The following is a 19,802-nucleotide window of genomic DNA, read 5'->3' on the forward strand; positions in this document are numbered from 1 at the left end:
GAAACTTATGCCTAGTGGGGCATATATTTTTTAAGGGATCCGACACAAATTCTCTCGGATCCCTTAAAGAACTTATGTCCCACAAGGCATAAGTTTCGGACAAAAATTAAAGACCAGTACAAAATAGGACAAAGTGCAAATGACCCCAAGAGAAGGAAGCCCTAAAGTCGTAGTTTAGTGGCTTACAGACGGTCTCTCAATCCTAAGAGACCTTTATTTCGTGTCATAGATGCATTCGAAATGTCCAACCCATCCACTAGCTTCATCTAGATACTTATGTAAGCATAAAATTGCACCTAGACCTTTAAGATGGCCTGGTCTTTAATTTTGCCCTTTTACAACTGAATTTGCCAAAAGAATAATGGGGTATAAGTTTTTTTAGAAACTGAAGGTATGCTAGAGCATAACTTGTGAGATATTATGATACGAAAATATAAACGTATGCGCTACCAACTATTTTTGTTATGATGGACATAAATTAAAGACCAACACAAAATAAGGCGAAAAGTGCAAATGAGGGAGCCCAAAGTCATAGGGGTCATTTGCACTTTTGTCCTTATTTTGTGCTGATCTTTAATTTTTGCCCTTCAAAATTGAACTTATGCCTACATACTATCCTCTCTAACTTCCTTAGGTATAGGTAACGTCTGCGTACATACTACCCCCTTAGACCCCACTTGTGGGATTACACAGAGTCGGTTGTTATTGCCTATAGGGGCATAAGTCACGCATCATAATATTCAAAAATTATGTCTACACCTTGCTAAAGGACAAAAAATAAAGACCAGCCCATTTGCTGGCCAAAACTTAAAGACCCAACATTTTTTTGCCCGGAATGCCCTTCAAAGGCATTGGTTTTTTATTTTTGTCCTTCACCTAAAAATTCATGAGTTTCGGGTTCGTACCCCTGCTCAGTCAAAAATTAAAAAAATAAAATAAACCACAAGATAGATTTTTGGCTTCGAAATCTACCCAATCTTATAAGACAGAGTTTGCCCAAAATTCTGCTGCCTTAAGACCTAACTTTTGCCTGAATAGGTCTAATTTTGTTACAAACCTTTGTCTTATGATTTTTTTTTTTAACTGACTCGGAATTCAAACTCAAAATCTCGAGATATTAGATGAAGGATAAAAAATAAAGACCAAAAATTTGAGGGACAAAAATTAAATACCAGTGCCTTTGAAGTACAGTCGTGCAACCAAAAAACTAAAGACCAGCCCATTTGCATTGCAGGGCGACCAGTCCATTTGAAGGACAAGCCGTCAATTTCTTCAAGTCATAATGGGCCTTATTGTGAACCCAGACTAGCTCGGTTTTTCTAGTATGTTCTGGAAAGGTTTATGTTCCAGACAACAGTTCTTCTTACGTCTGCATACTCATCTCTATATATACACCTTTATTTTCCCTGGACTACTCTTTAAGGTTTTGAAATTTAGCTTTTAAAACTTTATTTAAAAAAACAAGAACAAATTAGCAATGGCGGACAAAGGACCAAATTGGGATGGTTTATTGAAATGGAGTCTTTCTCATGCTGATGCTACTAATCCTCCTCGCAATTTGAGGTAATAATCCCTTTCTTATATAAACTCTTTTTTTTTTTTTTTAATATTTGTGTATTGGGGCAAATTCGAATCTTGGTTTGATGAATTTTTAATGGACTGCAAACTTTTATACCAAAAAGATTGCAACTTTGATTTGGGGTTTTTCTATTGAATTCATAGTAACTCCATTTATGTTCCCAAAGTTCAGTTAGTTTGTAGGTTTAAGCTGAGAAAAAATTGAATAAAGTTTCTGTTTTTATCTGTTCTTTTGTGTGGAAGTAATTAAGGCGAATTGATTGGTGTAGTAATTTGAATAAAGTTGCTGTTTTTATTTGTTCTTTTGTGTGGAAGTTGGTTATACGGCAAAAAGATTGCAACTTTGATTTGGGATTTTTCGATTGAATTCCTTTTCTTGGATTGTAGTTATTTGAATAGTAACTTAGTGTGCTGTGCGAACTAAGCCCCCCATTTAAGTGGGGAAGGGTAGAGGGGTGGGCGGCGCATTATCCTCGGTTCATAGGCTGCAGTTGGTCCTAAGGATTTGTCCTAGACGGATTTCTCGGTTATTTAAAAAACAAAGAGTAAAAAGCCTAGCCAGATTTATGACTGTATAAAAGAGGGGTGTTGTAGGTTGAAAACCAGCTAAAAATAGTTTACATATGATTGGAACGGTGAAGTTGTCTCCATGTGACCTGTAGGTTGAAAGCCACTAATGCTTGCATTAGGGTAGGTTGTCTACATCACACCCCTTGAGGTGCGGCCCTTTCCCCGATCGTGCTAACACGGGATGTTTTTTGCACTAGATTATATATATATATATATATATATATATATATATATATATAGCAGACAAGCTTGTTGGGGTTGAGGTGTGCTTAATTGCTGTAGTAATAGGAATAAAGTTCCTGTTTTAATTCGTTCTTTTGTGTGCACATTGGTTTTTATGTTGGAATTATTGGTTGATTGTGTTACTGTGGGTCAGTGAGGAGGACAGGAGATGGTTCATGGAAGCTATGCAATCTCAAACTGTTGATGTAATAAAGAGAATGAAGGAAATTACACTTGTCATGCAAACACCAGAGCAGGTCTTGGAATCACAGGGGGTGACTTCCCAAGATATTGAAGGTACCTGTGCTTGAGGCATTTGGGTTTATAGTTTTTCTGGATAATGTGTAATCATATTTTATGAATTTTGCTCATTTGGTCTTATTTGCTGGCCTGATGATTTCACAGATATGCTGGATGAGCTACAAGAGCACGTCGAATCGATTGACATGGCTAATGGTGAGTTCTTGGTTGTGACTTAATTCTTCAGCAACGTATGCATATCATGATTTGATATTTACAAGTTTTCCATGATTATTGAGCAACCAACTAATTTGGAATTGAGGTCTAGTTGATTGAGTGATATATGGAAGGTTTTATTTGATGATATATCTGTTAGAATGTGCCACATTAGTTGAGGGAATAGATTGTGTTGTCTTCAAACATAGTATTAGACAATTCTGATCACATGAGCTAGCTTTTGTCGTTGATTTAGTCATTTCTTAATATGGTGTTAGAGCTACACCAGTATGATTCTTAGTTTATTGAATACTAGGCTCCTATGTTAAATTTTCATGCTCCAGATGTCTACTCCGGGCGTTCAGAGGAGAGTTAAGCATGTCTTAGATCGGTTGGAAGAATGAGCTCTTGTCTCTTTGTATGGTCTCTCTCAATCGTCACCTTTTAAGCTAGCCTTGGGCTTGAGTCGGCGAAGGTCCATTTTCTTAATAATATCATAGATTTAGTTGAAGTCTCCAATGTTGCACATCACGTGTTTGAGCTCTGCCACATTTAAAATCATTGGTATTTAAGTGGAGAAGGGTAGAGAGATGTACCCATTATTGCCTAGTTCTGAACCAGTGCCCGTGCACCACTAGCCCTCAGTAATTTCTCAAAAATTTATTTTCATTCTACATGGGGTTTTTCTTAGACTGATGGAGTCCGTTCTCTCTCAAATAGCAGTAACTATAATGCTCTCATCTCTTACTTCGGATTAATTCAAGGACGTGCATCCGCTCATCTTAAGTACTCAGTAAAGTTATGCAACTTCATGTGCATCTCTATTGAAGATGTTTGTGCTCCATAATTACATATCCAAACAGATAAAAACCTCAGTCCACGTAATCCTCTTGGATGTCGCACCTGATTTCCTTGTGTTTACCTCTGGTTCCTAGAGGTCAGATAATAAGTACTTGTTGGAAAACAAAACAACAAAAAAACAAAAAATGAAGCTTAGTGTACCAAGCTGACACTATTATGTAGTCTGTAATATGCATCAGTCTGATCCTTCATTCTGCTTTTTTTCGTCGTAAGGTTAGTTCTGATAGTTTATATAAGCAGTCATGATTTTCTTTTAATATGTATTTCATATAAATATACTCTTCAGTGTCGTCGTACTACACAATGTGAGGGCCTTGAAACTTCTATTCAACCTAGTAGTAAAGAAAGGAAGGTATACCAAGTAGAAAAAAAAAAAAAAAAGGTGGTTTCTTTGAGACTTTGGGAGGTGGTTTATTCTCTGTTAGTGTTACTGACTCATAGATATTAACTCTTGGAGTTGCCACTCTTTGCATCCTCCCCCTCCCCATTTCTTGGGGATTTTGTTCTCCTTACTCGCTTTTGTTATCATTTTCTGTTGGAGTCTTAAAGTTAACTATGTGCTATTCCCTTCATAAGAAGTTGTAATCTCATGCTCTCTCCATTTAATGTTAATTTGGTAGATCTGCACTCAATTGGTGGATTGGTGCCTCTTCTTGGTTACTTAAAGAACTCACATGCTAACATTAGAGCCAAAGCGGCAGAAGTCGTAAGTACAATTGTTCAGAACAATCCGAAGAGCCAACAATTGGTAATGGAAGCTAATGGCCTAGAACCTCTTCTCTCAAATTTCACCTCAGATACTGATGTCACTGCTCGCACTAAAGCTCTTGGTGCAATCTCATGTGAGTACTTTTCCTGTTGATTAATGATTCATTAGTTAATTGAGTCCTTTAATTTTAGTTGTCATGTCATCTGTGTTGCAGTAGCGCTGATCAATTAGCTTTTTGTTTTTTTTCCTTTATTCCAGCTTTAATCAGGCACAACAAGCCTGCTATTGCTGCGTTTCGTCTCGCAAATGGTTATGCAGGTTTAAGAGATGCTTTGAGTTCTGAGAGTGTGAGGTTTCAAAGGTACTATGTTCGCTATATCATGTTCCAGATGTTTCTGAATCAACCATGAATAAAGCGTTCTCTTTCTAATAGGTATTGTTTTTGTTCTTTTGCAGGAAAGCCCTTAATTTGATCCATTATTTACTTAATGAGAATCATTCAGACTGCAATATAGTGACTGAGCTAGGATTTCCTCGAGTTTTGATGCATCTAGCCTCTAGTGAGGATGGAGAAGTGCGAGAGGGTGCCTTACGAGGACTTCTTGAGCTTGCCAAAGACAGGACAGGAGAGGTTGCTGGCTCCTCATCAAATGAAGAAAATGAGAAACTCAAGCAGATACTCGAGGACCGAATCAAGGGGATTTCCTCTATGTCAGCTGAAGATCTTGGTGCTGCCAAAGAAGAGAGGCAGCTTGTAGATTCCCTCTGGAATACCTGCTACAATGAACCTTCTTCTCTTAGAGAGAAAGGCCTAGTTGTTCTCCCTGGAGAGGATGCATTACCACCCGATGTTGCCAGTAAACACTTCGAACCACCTTTGAGAGCTTGGGCTCCGAATAGGAACGAGGATACTAAGCCAAGTAATGAAAAGAAACAGGCTCCTTTATTGATAGGCCTAGGTCCACCTGCACAGGGTCCTCCTGCGCAAAATAGCTCCAGCGGAACCATGGCTGGGGAAGAAAATAGAGACACCTCTGCGTGATGTACATGTTTAGGCGATGCCAGGTTCTTTGGTTTAATACGTCCTATGATATTACAAGTGATTTTGTACGTTAGATGTCTAGTGTTTTTTTGGATAATTTATCATCTTTTTCCTCCACAATGTGTCATCCTTACAATTTTCTTCTTTTCATTTGATATTTAATCGAAAGCTTTGTGTAATGCTTTATTTTTTTTGGTTACAATATGTTTAGAACATCAACTATTGATTGTGTTTTTTAATTTTGGTGAATTTCATCACCATATAGGAATCTCAACTAGTACTAATACTGCTGTTCATTGCCCTTCATTTAACTTTCTGCTAAGACTGAATTACATAAGTTGGGACAAGAAAGTGCCTCTAGATGGACATGTATTTCCATCCAATCCTAAGGTACAAGAAACTTGTATACAGATTCTTAAAACTCTTATTTAGGAGGGCAATAAATAATGACATATCTTGAAGCCCTACATCTGTTTAGGCTAGAAGACTCGTCAAATGCATAACTATAAGCCTTGGGGCAAATGGCCTTAAACAGATGAGCAAAAATAGTTGGTTTGCAAGTTTTGGGATCTGCAAACTTTCCTGTGCAACAATACTTGGCTGATTGTATAGCCAAGCAAGCACTCTTGCAACCAACCACTTTTCCACCAACCTTCACTGCTAGTGCAGATGGACAACATATATTCAGATCAACATCACACTCCGCTACGCCACAACCTACTCCTCCACCAACAGGTCTGATTGAAACTGGCACGTTGAAGCCATCAACTAAGCTCACGTCGTAAAAATGCAAGGGCGAAGTCTTTGTTCCTAGTGTCATTTCGACAACAGTAGCTGGGGGCTTACCTCCTAGCCCCCGACATTTTAACTGGCCATCACAGTCTCCGGTGTCACAGTATCCTTGGCCAGTCTTATTGAAGTGGCAATTCTGCCTGGCCCATATCCTGCCCGCCCACTTCTTTGGCACGTCGAAGACTACTTCATCACCACTTCTCATATGAAAGCCACCATCTTTAGGAGTCATCTTCCCTGTATTGCCAAGAATTCCAGGCCATATGCTTCTTCTGCAGTTGTTAACTAGAATAAGTTGTGTCCCATCTGCAGTCACATGACAAAAAGTAAAACAAGTCAAAATAACGTTGTGCATACGAACAAGGAAGCAAGGAAATGGATTATGAGTCAGAGAATTACCTGTGCTGACAAGAAAGAGGAATACAAAGAGTAGATAAGATAAAATTAGCATTTTTGACACTTTGAGAGGTTGAAGCTCAGCTATACTGAGTAGTAGGGAGTGAATGAGCTAGCTACTTATATCTGGAACTAAGGTTTTAAAGCACAAACTGAACATTCTATGTAACAGTGTGCTTTTAGATTATTATATGACCAACGTTAAATTTGGACCTTTCTTTTGGGAACAAAAGCATATATGCATTGCTTCAAGTGAAGGATTTGTACATCACTATAGCTTAGTGAGATTTGGAGATAACTACTTTACATGGTTAGATGTGATGGAACATGTTAGGGATCGTTTGGTAGGAGGATAAATTATCCCATGTAGATGGGATTGGGTGGAATAAGATGGGATTACTAATCTCATCCTTTATGTGGGATTACTAATCTCACCTTATCCCACTTTTTATCCCATCTACATGGGATTGGATGGGATATCAAAAAAGTTATCCCACCAACCAAACATAGGATTAATTTCAATTTCATTGGATTAATAATCCAGCCCATCCTATCAGTCCATTCAACTTAACTCATTCATCAGAGTCTAGAATTCCCTTGATTATTAAGCAGATAATTTGTCTGTGATACACATCCATTCCCTACGTTTTTTTTTTTGGAAAAATCAGGGGTAGGGGAAGGGGAAATTTGTTGTGGTTGGGGGTGCGGGGGGGGGGGGGGGGGTAGAGGGGCGTGGGGGAGGGAAACAATATTATGTACAAGACACGTATGTAAGTTAAAATACATATATACATGACTGACAAAGCCAGGAATTTTGTGAAGTGTGTTCAAACTTTAACAAATAGAATGTTTTCAGATGAATGAATGCATCGATTTTTTCTTAACTTTGCCGCGGTGTATTTGCCTTAAAATTTCATCTTTCATTCAGATTCTAAAGTCATTTTTAATAAATTTCATTGTTGGACTTTCAGTGATAGCAGTGGAAAATTGAACACCCCTTGCCGTTAAACTACATATCTCAACCATTTTAAAGTTGTTCAAAATTTAATTTATATCCGTTAATTCTAATATTTAAGCTATAAACACAACACATTTTTTTTCAACCAAGGGTGTTATGTATTTATGTTGCATTCTCTTGACTTGACTTTTATATGTATTTATTTTATATTTTGAATTTAATGAAAATCTGGACTCTGAGAGATTGTGGTATGTGTAGTACAAGCAAGCTTCAGAAGATCAGTAACTGCGATACAGAGCGCCAACTTTAATATTTTCATATGACAAGATCTGAACAAGCTAGATTCGTAGAAACTGCTTTACACTATTAAGAATCATTATATTTTATTAAGGGGGAATTTGAGCTGCATTAAGCGTTAAGCTATCACTTACTTCATAGTAAGGATTAGAAAGGTTCCCTGATATCCAATTAAACGCCTAATTGTGAATATAGTACTAGCAAACAAATCATATTAACAGAAAACCTTCCACTTAGATGTAATATTGGGGGATTCAAGATTTTAAATGCATATGTATCGCGAAATTATTTCTCTTTTTTGACAATGAATACAAACTTCTAATAAGTTACATCTTCTAAAACTTTTCAAATATACGTACAGAGATAATTTTAGGATCAATATAACGGACAGTAGGTGAAGACACATCTGTTGCGGAACTGACATTTGTCATTGTATAAAGGAAAGGGTCTGTTTGGAAAGCCACCTGGTAATTGGAAGCAATTACATAGTAGTGTAACTATAACGACATGTTTGTTTGTCATAGCGTAATTATAGTGTAATTACAAGCGTACTGTTTGACTGCACAAGTGTAATTACACTGTTAGTTTAATTTATAAATAAAATTTAATTATCAAAAGTATAAAATTAATATTTTAAAAATATGTGACTTACAAGTGACATTACATTAATTATTTAACAACACATTGTTTCTTGAAAATATATTAATTAATAATCATATATTTGTAACTAATATTACAAAAAATAATTGATATATTTTTTAAAATTAATAATATTTTAATTTTTACAAATTATAAAAAGTAAAAGAAGAATTTTTGTGAGCAATATCATTGATTGGATGTTTGAGAAAAAAATTAATAGTTATAAATATAATTGCATAACATTGTTCAAATGTTTGACAAAAAAAAAAAAAATACTCTATCAATTGTAAGTAAAAAATAAACAGCATGCAATGTGAAATAACAAGTCAATAGTACTAGAGCAATAAATTAAAATCGAGAATATAACCTAAATTCAAAATTCAACAAAAAAAAAAAATTCAACATAATACTTTTATGTCAAATTCCAATATTACATAAATCAGCCCCAACGTAACTTAAGTAAATATAATTCAAAATAAAAGAAAAAATATAAGTCTATATCCTCATTCACAACAAAATTCAACTTTAGTAACATCACTCTCATTATATGCTAAGTTGGTTAATGACTCATTCTTTATAATATTCAGAGCTGTAGTTTCATTAATTAGAATAATAACATTGTTATGCTAAATAAATAAAATAAAAATAAAAAAATGCGAGCAATTACATGGAACCACAAGAAGTAATGGTTGGTAATGAGAAGAAAGGAAATGAAAGATATATAATATAAAACAAATATTTTAAAAATAAAATTAATTAAAAAGTAAAAAAGAAAAAGAAATTAAAATAATAGAATAAAAATAAATTAAAATAAAAACATAAAAAAGAAAGAAACTAAAAAGTAACCTTATAATTATAGGGTTTACACCCAATTCTCAACCCGCTCGAGAAGTGGAGAGTGTAATTGCACCAAATTCCCACCTAACCAAGTGATTACCTGGTTAAACAAACATGTCAAATTGTATAAGTACACCCAATTCAATTACCTGGCTTTCCAAACAGGCCCTAATTGAATTTGTCGATGCAGTATTTGATTAAGCCAGAAATGCTTGCTCGAGCTTTTCAATTTTACCCTCCGATTTAGCATTGGCTGAATAAGCTAGAAATGCATTATTTGCAAAACAATGTGTACATATTCATAGCATAACGAGAAAGGAGAGAAAAATAAAAATTAATAAAAAGAACAAGTATTGAGCTAAGTTCGTGTTTGTAGACATCATTTGACCCCTGAACTTGACACGAAAACTCAATTTAGCAACTAAACTTAAGTTGTATTTATTTACTCCCCTTAACAACTTACGTTTCAATTATTTCCCCCCTCTAGTTGTCTAGACCTGGGCGCGTGTTTGACAGTCTCTGACCCGCGCGTTATTTTTTTTTTTAATTTCTTTTAATAGAAATCTATTATTAAATGGGGTAACAGTTATAATACCGTTCCCCCTTCAAATTCCTACACGACCCACCCCTTTAGAACCCTAAATGAATTGTTCTTTATCTTCATCACACCTTCAATCAGCCCCATTTTTTCCTCCATTCATGAAATTTCTTCTTGCTCACACTATTGCTCCTTCATATATGTATTCTTCCTCCACGAAATTTCTCCTCCAAATTTCTGTCCATGATCACACTCTGTTCTAATTCTCAAATTTTGTGGGTTCATAAATGTCTCAAGGTAATTGTTCATCTCACGTAAAATGTAATTGTGGCACCATTGCAAAACACCTCACTTCATCGACTCCTAGTAATCCCGGACGGAAATTCTACAAATGTCCAAGGCCTAAGGTTAGAATTTTTGTTTCACAATTTTCATTCAAAGTTTATTGTTACTTGAATTTACACTATTAGCATTGTAATGATATTTTTTTCGCTAGGGCAATTTTTGTGGATTTTGGGAATGGGAAGATGAATTGTTCCCTGAAATTCAGTGGAATAATGTTCAAAATTTGACGCCGTCGTTAGATGCGGTCAAGATCGAAAGGGACAAATTGCAAGAAGAATTAATTGCCACTGAGGCTAGACATCTACTTGAAGTGAACAAAATGAAGGAGGAATTAATTGGCTTGAAGAGTAAACAACAATTTGACTTGAAAAAAGTTCTAAACTTGGAGGAGAAACTCACAAATACAAGGATGTTGCTTTTTATTTCATGGGGAATATTTATTGGCTTTTTGGCCGTGTCCTTAATCAACTGAATTTATGTTGTTGTATGTTGTAATCGCGTAGTAGGTAATTTAAAAACTTTATGCTCTTGTTGTAATGTAAATGTCATGGAAGAACTTTATGCTCTTGTTGAAGAATTTTGTTGTTATGGAAAATATTAGCTTCAAAATTGATAGCAAAAGTCGAGAAATTTTATAAATTACTTTAAATAGAGAATCTGGAGACCTAATCTATCATTACGATCTCCGGATCCTCCTTTACATGAACAAAAAACACTATGCGGTTCTCATCTAAACGTGCCTTAAAACACAACACATCCCCTATCCCTAATCCGGCAGCATCAATGAAGGTTTTCCAGCCTTGAGAGAGGCGCGTGTATACATCAACCTTGTATTTCATATTATACTCATGATTGTCGTAATGAACAACAGCGTCCTTGTCGATGTTTGGAAGAAATTCCAGTATGTCAGTTGGAAGGATCTGCAAAAAAAAAAAAAACATGTTAGTACCAAAAGAGGTAAAAGGACAATTGAAAATATATAATACGACAACACTTACGAAATCGTCTTTTTCGACGTATGATTTCGTTAATTTTTTGTCAAAACATGCGGCCATTTCCATGTCATCCATGTTAGATGAAAGCTGTCTCTTTAATATCACTATATGAGTTAAGAGTTATTTGAGTTGAGTGAAAGTAAGATGGAAAGAAGGCCTATTTATAGTTGAGTTATAGTGTTAGTGTGATCAAGTAGTAAATGGAGATGTCTCGGATTCACTGTTTTTGACCATCATTCCCAAGTACCAACTATCATTTACTAACTCGGATTCAATGTGTTTGACCACCTAAAAATTGTACAATGCAATTACTTGCATCCATTCAATGTGTTTGACTACTCAAATATGTTTATTGCATTTAGTGTTATACACAACATTGCAGTCACAGCTGTTTCTACTCTCTATGCATTTAATGTCATACACAACATTGCAAGACTGAACTGTCACAAAATCAGGAAATATACAACAGCAGTGCAGTCACAGCTGCTTAATATTGCAAGATTAGAACGTAATACAAGGCAAAATTGCAGTCACAGCTGCAGAATTGATAAAGACTATTGATGAAGACTAAAATAACAAGGCAAAATTGCAGTCACAGCTACCGAATTGATAAAGACTAAAATAAGCCTAAGTGCATATTTGTTTGACAAATGTACATCATCTACCATAATTGTTTCACAAAAACAACATCAAAATCTACAATCACTGCTGCATAACAGTCAGTACCAAAGACATACACATACAGGACTAAACCATTTCAACTTCATTTTTCCATTTCATTTCTGGGCAGCTGATGAACTTGTTTGACTTAAATGATTTAACTCAGAAACTTTGGCCTTTGTTTTCATTCTCTTTTGTCCTCTCATCTCTTGAAGACCTTGTTGTGTTATAGCTGGACTCTTTTTCCATTTTAGTCCTCCTGGTCTTGGTTTGTGATGACCGAGACTACCAGTGACTACTGCTGAATTCATAGCCATGGTTGAAGACTGATTTGGCATTCCAGGATGCATTAACAAAATAGAACTCCATTAGGCTAGATTGTTTGCAGTAAATGGTTAAAGAGGATGCAAACTTACATTGACAATTTTGAAACCACTTTGGGTTTGAAGCACTCCCATTCCCACAACTCTTGGCCTCTTAAAGGGTGCCCCTCTTCCACTAACTGATGCACTTGCATCAGAAGCCTAAGTCATATTTAAGGTGCCAAACACTTAGAATTGTAAAATTGATTAAGTGGTAGTTTAACAAGTTAAGTAATACCTGTGATGTAAAAGACTGCCCCCTAGCCTTTCTAGATTGAAATGCTCTAGCAGCCATGGGTCCTCTAGCCCTTCTAGATTGAAATGCTCTAGCAGCCATGGCCTAATTCAAATTTAAGTAGTTAGTCTCAATGTAAGACTCTAATATTTAATCAAGTAGTAAATAACAAGGAAAGTTTTTACCTGTTTGGTAGAACCTCTTGGTCTTCCCCTTCCTCTACTTGGTTGAGAATTACTTGGTACTGTAGAAGAACCAACACTTGACCTTGTTGAACTGCACTTGTCCCTCTCCTTCTTCCTCTTCCTCTGCCTCTCATAGATTGTGGATTCATAGGACAACCCTTCTTATTGTGACCCTTTGCAGGGCAAAAGCTACAGGTCATCTCAACACCTTTTTTTTTTCTTTTTTTCTCAACACCTCTTTTTGACAGCTTCCCTGTCTTGTTTTCTGTCTGATCCTTTCTTCTACACTTCCTTGGCCTACCTGGCAGCTTTTTAATATCAGGTGGGAGGACAGAAGGATTGGTTGACTTTGGTCACATTGCCATATTAGTAACAGGTTGAATGAATGAGTTGTAGGTTTTGAGATAAGTGTCCTTAGTGTACCAATGTGCAACATAGTCAATAGGTTCCAATTTTATGAAATGAAGTGCAGATATGGCATGACAGCACTGAATCAATAACTAAGAATACGTTACCTTTTGCATATATGAAAGAGTTGTCAAACCAGTCCCATCTCCAAGCTCAAGATTATGCCTGAATGTTGACAAACCATCTCCAAGTAAAAGTATTCTCAACTTCAACCACTGCCTAAGCCAGTGGTAGCATCTGGTTGTTCCCATCCTTGCAAACAGCCACAAGCAATTGGCCTTTACCCCATCCAACCTAATTGGTCTCCTACAACCAGCCTTGAATGCCTTCTTCATGACATCAAAACATATATAAAAGGACTGAAACATTTTGATTCCACCTTCAAAAGTTTCTTCACTCAGCCTAACCACACATGTGCTACCTGGATTAGTCCTTAAAAGCTCATCCCTATAATCCAAAATTCTTTTGAACTCCTCCACATTGTCACCCATGATATGTTGTTCTAGCTTTCCTTGCCACAGTCCTACCAATATACACCTCCAATTCCTTTCTTACCAAATTTTGGAACTCAAAAATTCTAATTCCAGGTTCAGAAATAATTCTATCCTTGTACCTTTCTGAAATATATAAAGAATTTACCAACTTGTTCTTTGTTGTGCCATTGCACTTGTGAATAGGATTATAATTCTTCACAACAAAATAATTTGTTTTAGAATCATAACTGGCAAACAATAACCATGGACAACCAGCAGTACACTTTACCCTCACCCTAGTTGGTTCATTGACATAGTTATCCAACTCTACATGTTCTTGAACTGAGTATCTAGTAATTGCCTTTCTAAACTATTTAACACTTTCAAATGCAAGACCAGTCTCCCAAACTATTTCTTTACACTTAGGATAAAAAATAACCCTATTTTTAATTCTTTTGGTCTCCTAGACTTTTTGGTAGGCTTTTCAACCACACATTCATCATCGGCTTCATCATCAGTCTCTATTTCAAAGCTAACAGGTTCATCTGAGTCATAAAATGGCTCATCCCCACCCAATTTTCCTTCAAATGTACTGTTACTCCTAGATAAATACTCATCATGTCCCATATCTACAACCTTTGGCCCTAAATCTATCCCTTCAAATCTCTTAGCCTTTTATTTTTTTATTTTTTTATTTTGCAGCCACCCTATCTTTCCTTAGATTTCTATCCTTCTCATGGACATCACTATCAAATTCTTTTTCTTCACCTTCCTCTACCATTACATTGTCAGACTCCTCAGATTCACTCTCACTTTCCAAGTCAGAATCATCATCATCATCATCAGCTGCTGGAGTAGTAGTAGCTGCAGCAGCAGTTGAAGTCCCACCTAAGGGTTCATCAAGACCAGCAACCTCTTTAAACCCTAAGCCTTCACTACCCCCAAATGTTTGACTACCCTCACCTGCCCCAACCTTTTCATTTAAATCTTCACATGTGGGGTTATCAAAAGCAGTAAAAATTAGTGACAAAAATTACAACAATAGCTCTATTTTTTAATTGAGGTACAATACCAAAATGTCCCTATCACTTTAACTTCTACTAGAACCGACATTTACGTGGTCTAATATATACACAACAAGATGAAACATTGTAACCTATTTCTTTAACATAGTAAACAAGCTCAAAATAAGAGAATTTATCAACATCAACATCAACATCAAAATAATCTGTCATAGTACCTCCAACATACTTAATACGAGGGGTTTTTTCTAAATTACCTCCATGGTTAAACCTCAAAGTCACAAACACATCGTCCATTTTCTTCACAAAACCTAAAATTGAAAACAAATGAAAATTACAAGATTCAGTTACCATTTACACACACATAAAAAAAAAACGAAGTTAAAGATAAAGTTTTTTTGCAAGTAAAATAGTAAAATTGAAATCTAGACAAACCCTGACTTCAGAAAACAAGAATCGTGTACCTTTGTGGCTAACTAATCTTCAATATCACTCTAAAACGACAAGATTTACGTATATTTTGGGTTTTAAACTTTACAATTATCGGTTGTGTAGTGTGGAGGTTTGGTTGTGTAGTGGAAAAGGGCAAAATGTCGATTGGGAACGGTGGTTAGGTTTTTGTTTGGGATGGGTCGGGTTAATTGGGGCTGGGTTGAGTTTTTTAAGTGGTTGGGGGGGGGGGGGGGGGGGTTAAAAATAAGTTGGGAAATAAATATGACGTGGGACAATGAGATTGCGCGTGTCTAACAATACCCAGCCCTCAACTGGTCTGGGCAACTAGAGGGGGGAAATAATTGAAACGTAAGTTGTTAAGGGGGGTAAATAAATACAACTTAAGTTTAATTACTACACTGAGTTTTCGTGCCAAGTTCAGAGGTCAAATGATGTCTTTTCTCAAATTATTTTTAATAACAACAATAGATTATGTATTAGATTTATTTTTTTCTCAAAAAGTTGAAGATGGCTTTTAATTTGAAAGGTAGGTTTTAAAAAGTTTTTTAAGTTAAATGCATTTACAAACAAAATTCGGCTGTTAAAATATTCTTTTATAACTTTTTAAAATATTTTTCCCCTTCATTTCATTTTACACGAGTTTGATTAACACAAAGTTTAATTATTTCCTAAAATTATGATTTTACAGATGTCGTAATATTTGTGTAGTGATAAATTTGAGGTACAAATATTATTATTCACACAATGTTTTTTAGATGTTTTAATTCACGTACAATTAAACCTCTTTTTTTTTTCCGATAGAGCTTTAAAATTATTTACTTTTCTAAGTTTTTTTTTGGTTAAATAACACTGTATCATAATATTTACCCGGATTAGCCCATGTTATTTATTTACCCAAACTAGCCAACATTTAAAGCTTTGCTGTTGCTCTATGGCTTTGTTTTTGTTTTTGTTGTTGTTGTTGCTGTTGCTTTGCGCGCGGCTTTGTTTTTGTTGAATTTTATTTTGGTTGTAGTTTTTTAGTATATTTAAATCATCGTGTTGATATTATATCAATATTTAATAGTTATTTTTTATTTATCTATATATTATATTAATTGAAAATTTTAATATGCATTATTAAATTTTAATTAAATAAAAGTAAAAATTTAATTGAAGTCTTCCATAATAGATATTTAAAATAATTTCTCTTTGTAAAACAATCTTAATGGTAAACGTCTTGTCCTTTTTCGTAATTTGACACTCAAAAACATTTTTTTAAGAAGATTAGCCAAACACAATCTGCTTATTAAAAGCCGTCATAAGCACTTTTCAAATGAATTGGACAAATGCAAACTGCTTCTCACGAAAAGTACTTTTTTTAAAAGCGCTTTTAAAAAAAGCACTTGTCAAAATAAGCAGTTTTTCGCTGGTAGGCAAAACAGGCTCTTATATTAAACTAGTATACTTGTCCGCGCTTCGCGCGGTCGTGAAAAAATATAATATATTAATAGATATTGATGTTATAATTTTGTTAAAAGAAATAATATTTATTAGTCAAACATTTTTCATTATTCTACTATTTCTTTATAATTCTTTAGATGATCCATAAATACTCTTTTGACTGAAAGAATATTGAGAGAAGTTTTGGTCGAATATATATATATATAACTATATAACTTGAATAGAAAAGAAAAAGAAAAAGAAAAGAAAGGTAATGATGAAGAGGGAAAAAAAAAAGATAATGTAAAAATTTGTTAATGCAAACCTTGATACCTCCCAAAGTGGACATTATGGTGCGAATCTGAAGTAATCGTGCCCCAAAGGCGACTCCATATCAGCACTCGAAGCCGAGATCTCTAGTTAAGGATGGAGGAGTACTCATCATTCTACCACAGTTCTTTGATGGTGAAAAAGAATTAATTTCGTAGCTAAAACAATGAACAAAAAACGATCAGTATGAATAAAGCTAAGCCATCTAAATATTCAAATTATAAGAAAATTAGATATCTTGAATGTGGTGAAAAAAGTGATCTTTTTTTTTTTTTTTTTTTTTTTTTAGCAATGTCACATTTAAAGAACACTAATTTAAAACTATTTAGATGAAGCAAAGGAAAAGCAGGGTACCAAAAAAAGACACTCAATTAATGTCAAGTGGTCAATGATGATGCTGCCTTTGTCCCTATATATCCACCATTCAGTAGTTTTCTTATCCCCTCAAGACACAATAAGCTGCTCAACAATCCTCTTCCCGGTATTCCAATCCCCATGGCACCAGCAACAAAGATTTTCTTCTGATTGATACCCGTTTCCTTTTCCTCCTTAATTTTACTTCTATCTGTAACGATAATGAAAAGTTAAAGCACAATCATACATCACATAGGAAGAGAAATATAGCTAGAATATCAAGTATTTGGAAATGAAGTCTTGTAAATATTCTACAAAAGCTACGTTAATGTTGCTTCAAAATGAGATAATATGATTTTTAGTTGGAGGTTTTTTTTTTTTTTTTGGCAGTTGGAGGTTGAGTAAACGGGTTCTGAGCAAGAAAAACCACTGCCATATCAGTGATTAATATCAAGGACAAAACGGCTTTAGGGTTTAATGTATACATGAATATTGCTGCTACGTGGGCTGAGGGCTAATTACTTGAAATTTATCATTTACAAAGTTGTACGTGGGTGGGACCTATCAAATGTATATTTAATGTATGAGTCTTTTCTTAATCCGATTATTTAGTAAATATAGTAGAGAAATGAAGGAAAAAAGCCAAAAAAAGGAAGAAAAAGATAAATGTCAATGGAAGCCATAGAAAGGTGACACATATATTTGTCTATGTCTAGCTTTATATTATATATAGATGTGTTAAAATGTCCTAACAACGCTTAAGGTGAAACTTTGTACTTCTAGAATTTAGATTACACTATTACAATGATGAGAAAGAGAACAATTGTGTATAAACACATATTATACATTATGTATAAACTCCTCTTATGTATAAACACATATTATATATTATGTATAAACCCTCTTATATATAAACACCTATTACATATTATATATAAACCCCACTTGTATATAAACACTTCTTGTATGTATAATAGTGTATACTAGTGTATATAAACACCTCTTATACATTATTATACACCCTTATACAAGGTTGATACATTGTCTACAGTAAATGTATAAAGTTTTATATTGTTGTATAATGTCGTATATCGAGAAAAAATGACTATGCGGGTGTAATTTAAAAATATGACTATGCAAATATAATTTTGTATGCTTAATTGTACATTATTGAAATTTTCCCTTTTTGTTTTCGTCTTCCAAGATATGTGCAAAGAATAATCAATAATGTGAACAAACAACGGGAAAAGGAAAACATACTAGAAGGGCAAAACCGCTTAAAATGGTCACAACTCATAAACCCAAATTTATCACAAGAAAAAAGAAGGGAAACTTACATAAATGACTATATTTTGGGGGTTATTTTTTAGGCATAGCTACATTTTAGCTAATTACATTTCATAGCTACAGTAGACGCGCGCTACGGTAAATTGTATTCAAAATTCGGATTGTATTCAAATTCAGTCGTGTCAGATTTTGGTGTATTCAAGTTAAATTTCGCTGTATTCAAGTCAAATTTCGATGTATTCGAGTTAGATGTATTCAACTGAGTTGTATTCAAGTCAAATATATTCAACTCAACTATATTCAATTGTAGCTACTTTTATAGTGTATTCACTTTATTATATTTAAAATTAATTGTATACAAAAAAATATCCTAAAAAATACAAGAAACAAAAATACACCCCAAACACATTTTTGCACTAAAATTAACGAATACACTCAAAACTGAATACAAGAAATAAATTTCGCTCTATTCATTTGTATACACTTCAAAATTTATTGTATTCATTTGTATACAAGAAATAAAATTAACGAATACACTCAAAACTGAATACAAGAAATAAAATTCCGGACAGATCTGGTTGTTTCCGTCCAGATCTGACTGTTGTCACCATTGTCGTCATCAACACCGGCTTGTATTAAAAAATAGAAAGCCATCTCTGGCCAGATCTGACTATTGTCGTCCAGATCTGACCGGAATGTCTGTTGCTTGCATCAGATACAACAACTATTAACGCCGGTCAGATCTGTACAACAACAACTCAATGAAAGCACCGTAAAAAAATCTCCATTGCTGCTCCAACAGAGACCAGCAGAAATACAACAAAAAACCGATCATGAAAACCATTGAAAACACCAAATAAACTACCAGAAACAACCCCAAAATAGCCACCGCATCTCCTCTATCCAACCATCATAAAACTCATGCTACTGCTCGCTACGACGGCTCATTATAAAGTTGTTTTGCTATGTTTGAAATGTTTTTTTTTTCAAATGTTAGTAACTGAAAGGTCACTACTTTAGTTTTAGTTTTGGGTAAACAATAGAGTTTTGAATGCTGAAAAATTGAAATGTTTTAGTGCTTTGTTAACAATAACTCCCTACCCCACCCCACCCCACCCCCTCCTTCCTGGCAGCGAACCACCGCCTGCGGGTATACTTCTCCGGCGTGAATAGTACATTTTATTTTTTCTCTCTCTCCTTCTCTCTTCTCTTCTCTTTTCCTTTCTTTTCTTTGTTTTTTTTGCCTCTTGTCTTCTCGTTTCTGCACTTGGAAACCTCCGCCAGTGGGTTTCTGGCGGTGAACAGTACTTCGTCGTGAACAGGACTTGGTAGAGTAAAGGAAGCCAAGGTGAGGGAGATAAAGGCACGAGACTTGG

General features: G+C 34.9%; 3 protein-coding genes across 3 annotated transcripts; 2 read left to right on the forward strand and 1 right to left on the reverse strand.

Moving 5' to 3' along the window:
- Positions 1-1,384: 1,384 nt before the first annotated feature.
- On the forward strand, positions 1,385-5,617 carry LOC132630404 (uncharacterized). Its single transcript, XM_060345984.1, has 6 exons — positions 1,385-1,563; positions 2,525-2,667; positions 2,776-2,826; positions 4,308-4,529; positions 4,655-4,757; positions 4,853-5,617. Exons 1-6 carry the CDS (start codon positions 1,478-1,480, stop codon positions 5,436-5,438), a joined length of 1,191 nt encoding a protein of 396 aa, XP_060201967.1. The 5' UTR covers positions 1,385-1,477; the 3' UTR covers positions 5,439-5,617.
- Positions 5,618-5,726: 109 nt separating this feature from the next.
- LOC132630405 (thaumatin-like protein) lies at positions 5,727-6,940 on the reverse strand. The gene is made up of 2 exons (XM_060345985.1): positions 6,630-6,940; positions 5,727-6,536 (listed from the first exon to the last, which is right to left on the reverse strand). The coding sequence occupies exons 1-2, from the start codon at positions 6,679-6,681 to the stop codon at positions 5,863-5,865; spliced, it is 726 nt and encodes a 241-aa protein (XP_060201968.1). The 5' UTR covers positions 6,682-6,940; the 3' UTR covers positions 5,727-5,862.
- Positions 6,941-10,182: 3,242 nt separating this feature from the next.
- On the forward strand, positions 10,183-10,712 carry LOC132630315 (uncharacterized). The gene is made up of 2 exons (XM_060345905.1): positions 10,183-10,302; positions 10,392-10,712. The coding sequence occupies exons 1-2, from the start codon at positions 10,183-10,185 to the stop codon at positions 10,710-10,712; spliced, it is 441 nt and encodes a 146-aa protein (XP_060201888.1).
- Positions 10,713-19,802: the final 9,090 nt, after the last annotated feature.

This window comes from Lycium barbarum, chromosome 3 (assembly GCF_019175385.1).
Source record: "Lycium barbarum isolate Lr01 chromosome 3, ASM1917538v2, whole genome shotgun sequence".
NCBI lineage: Eukaryota > Viridiplantae > Streptophyta > Magnoliopsida > Solanales > Solanaceae > Lycium > Lycium barbarum.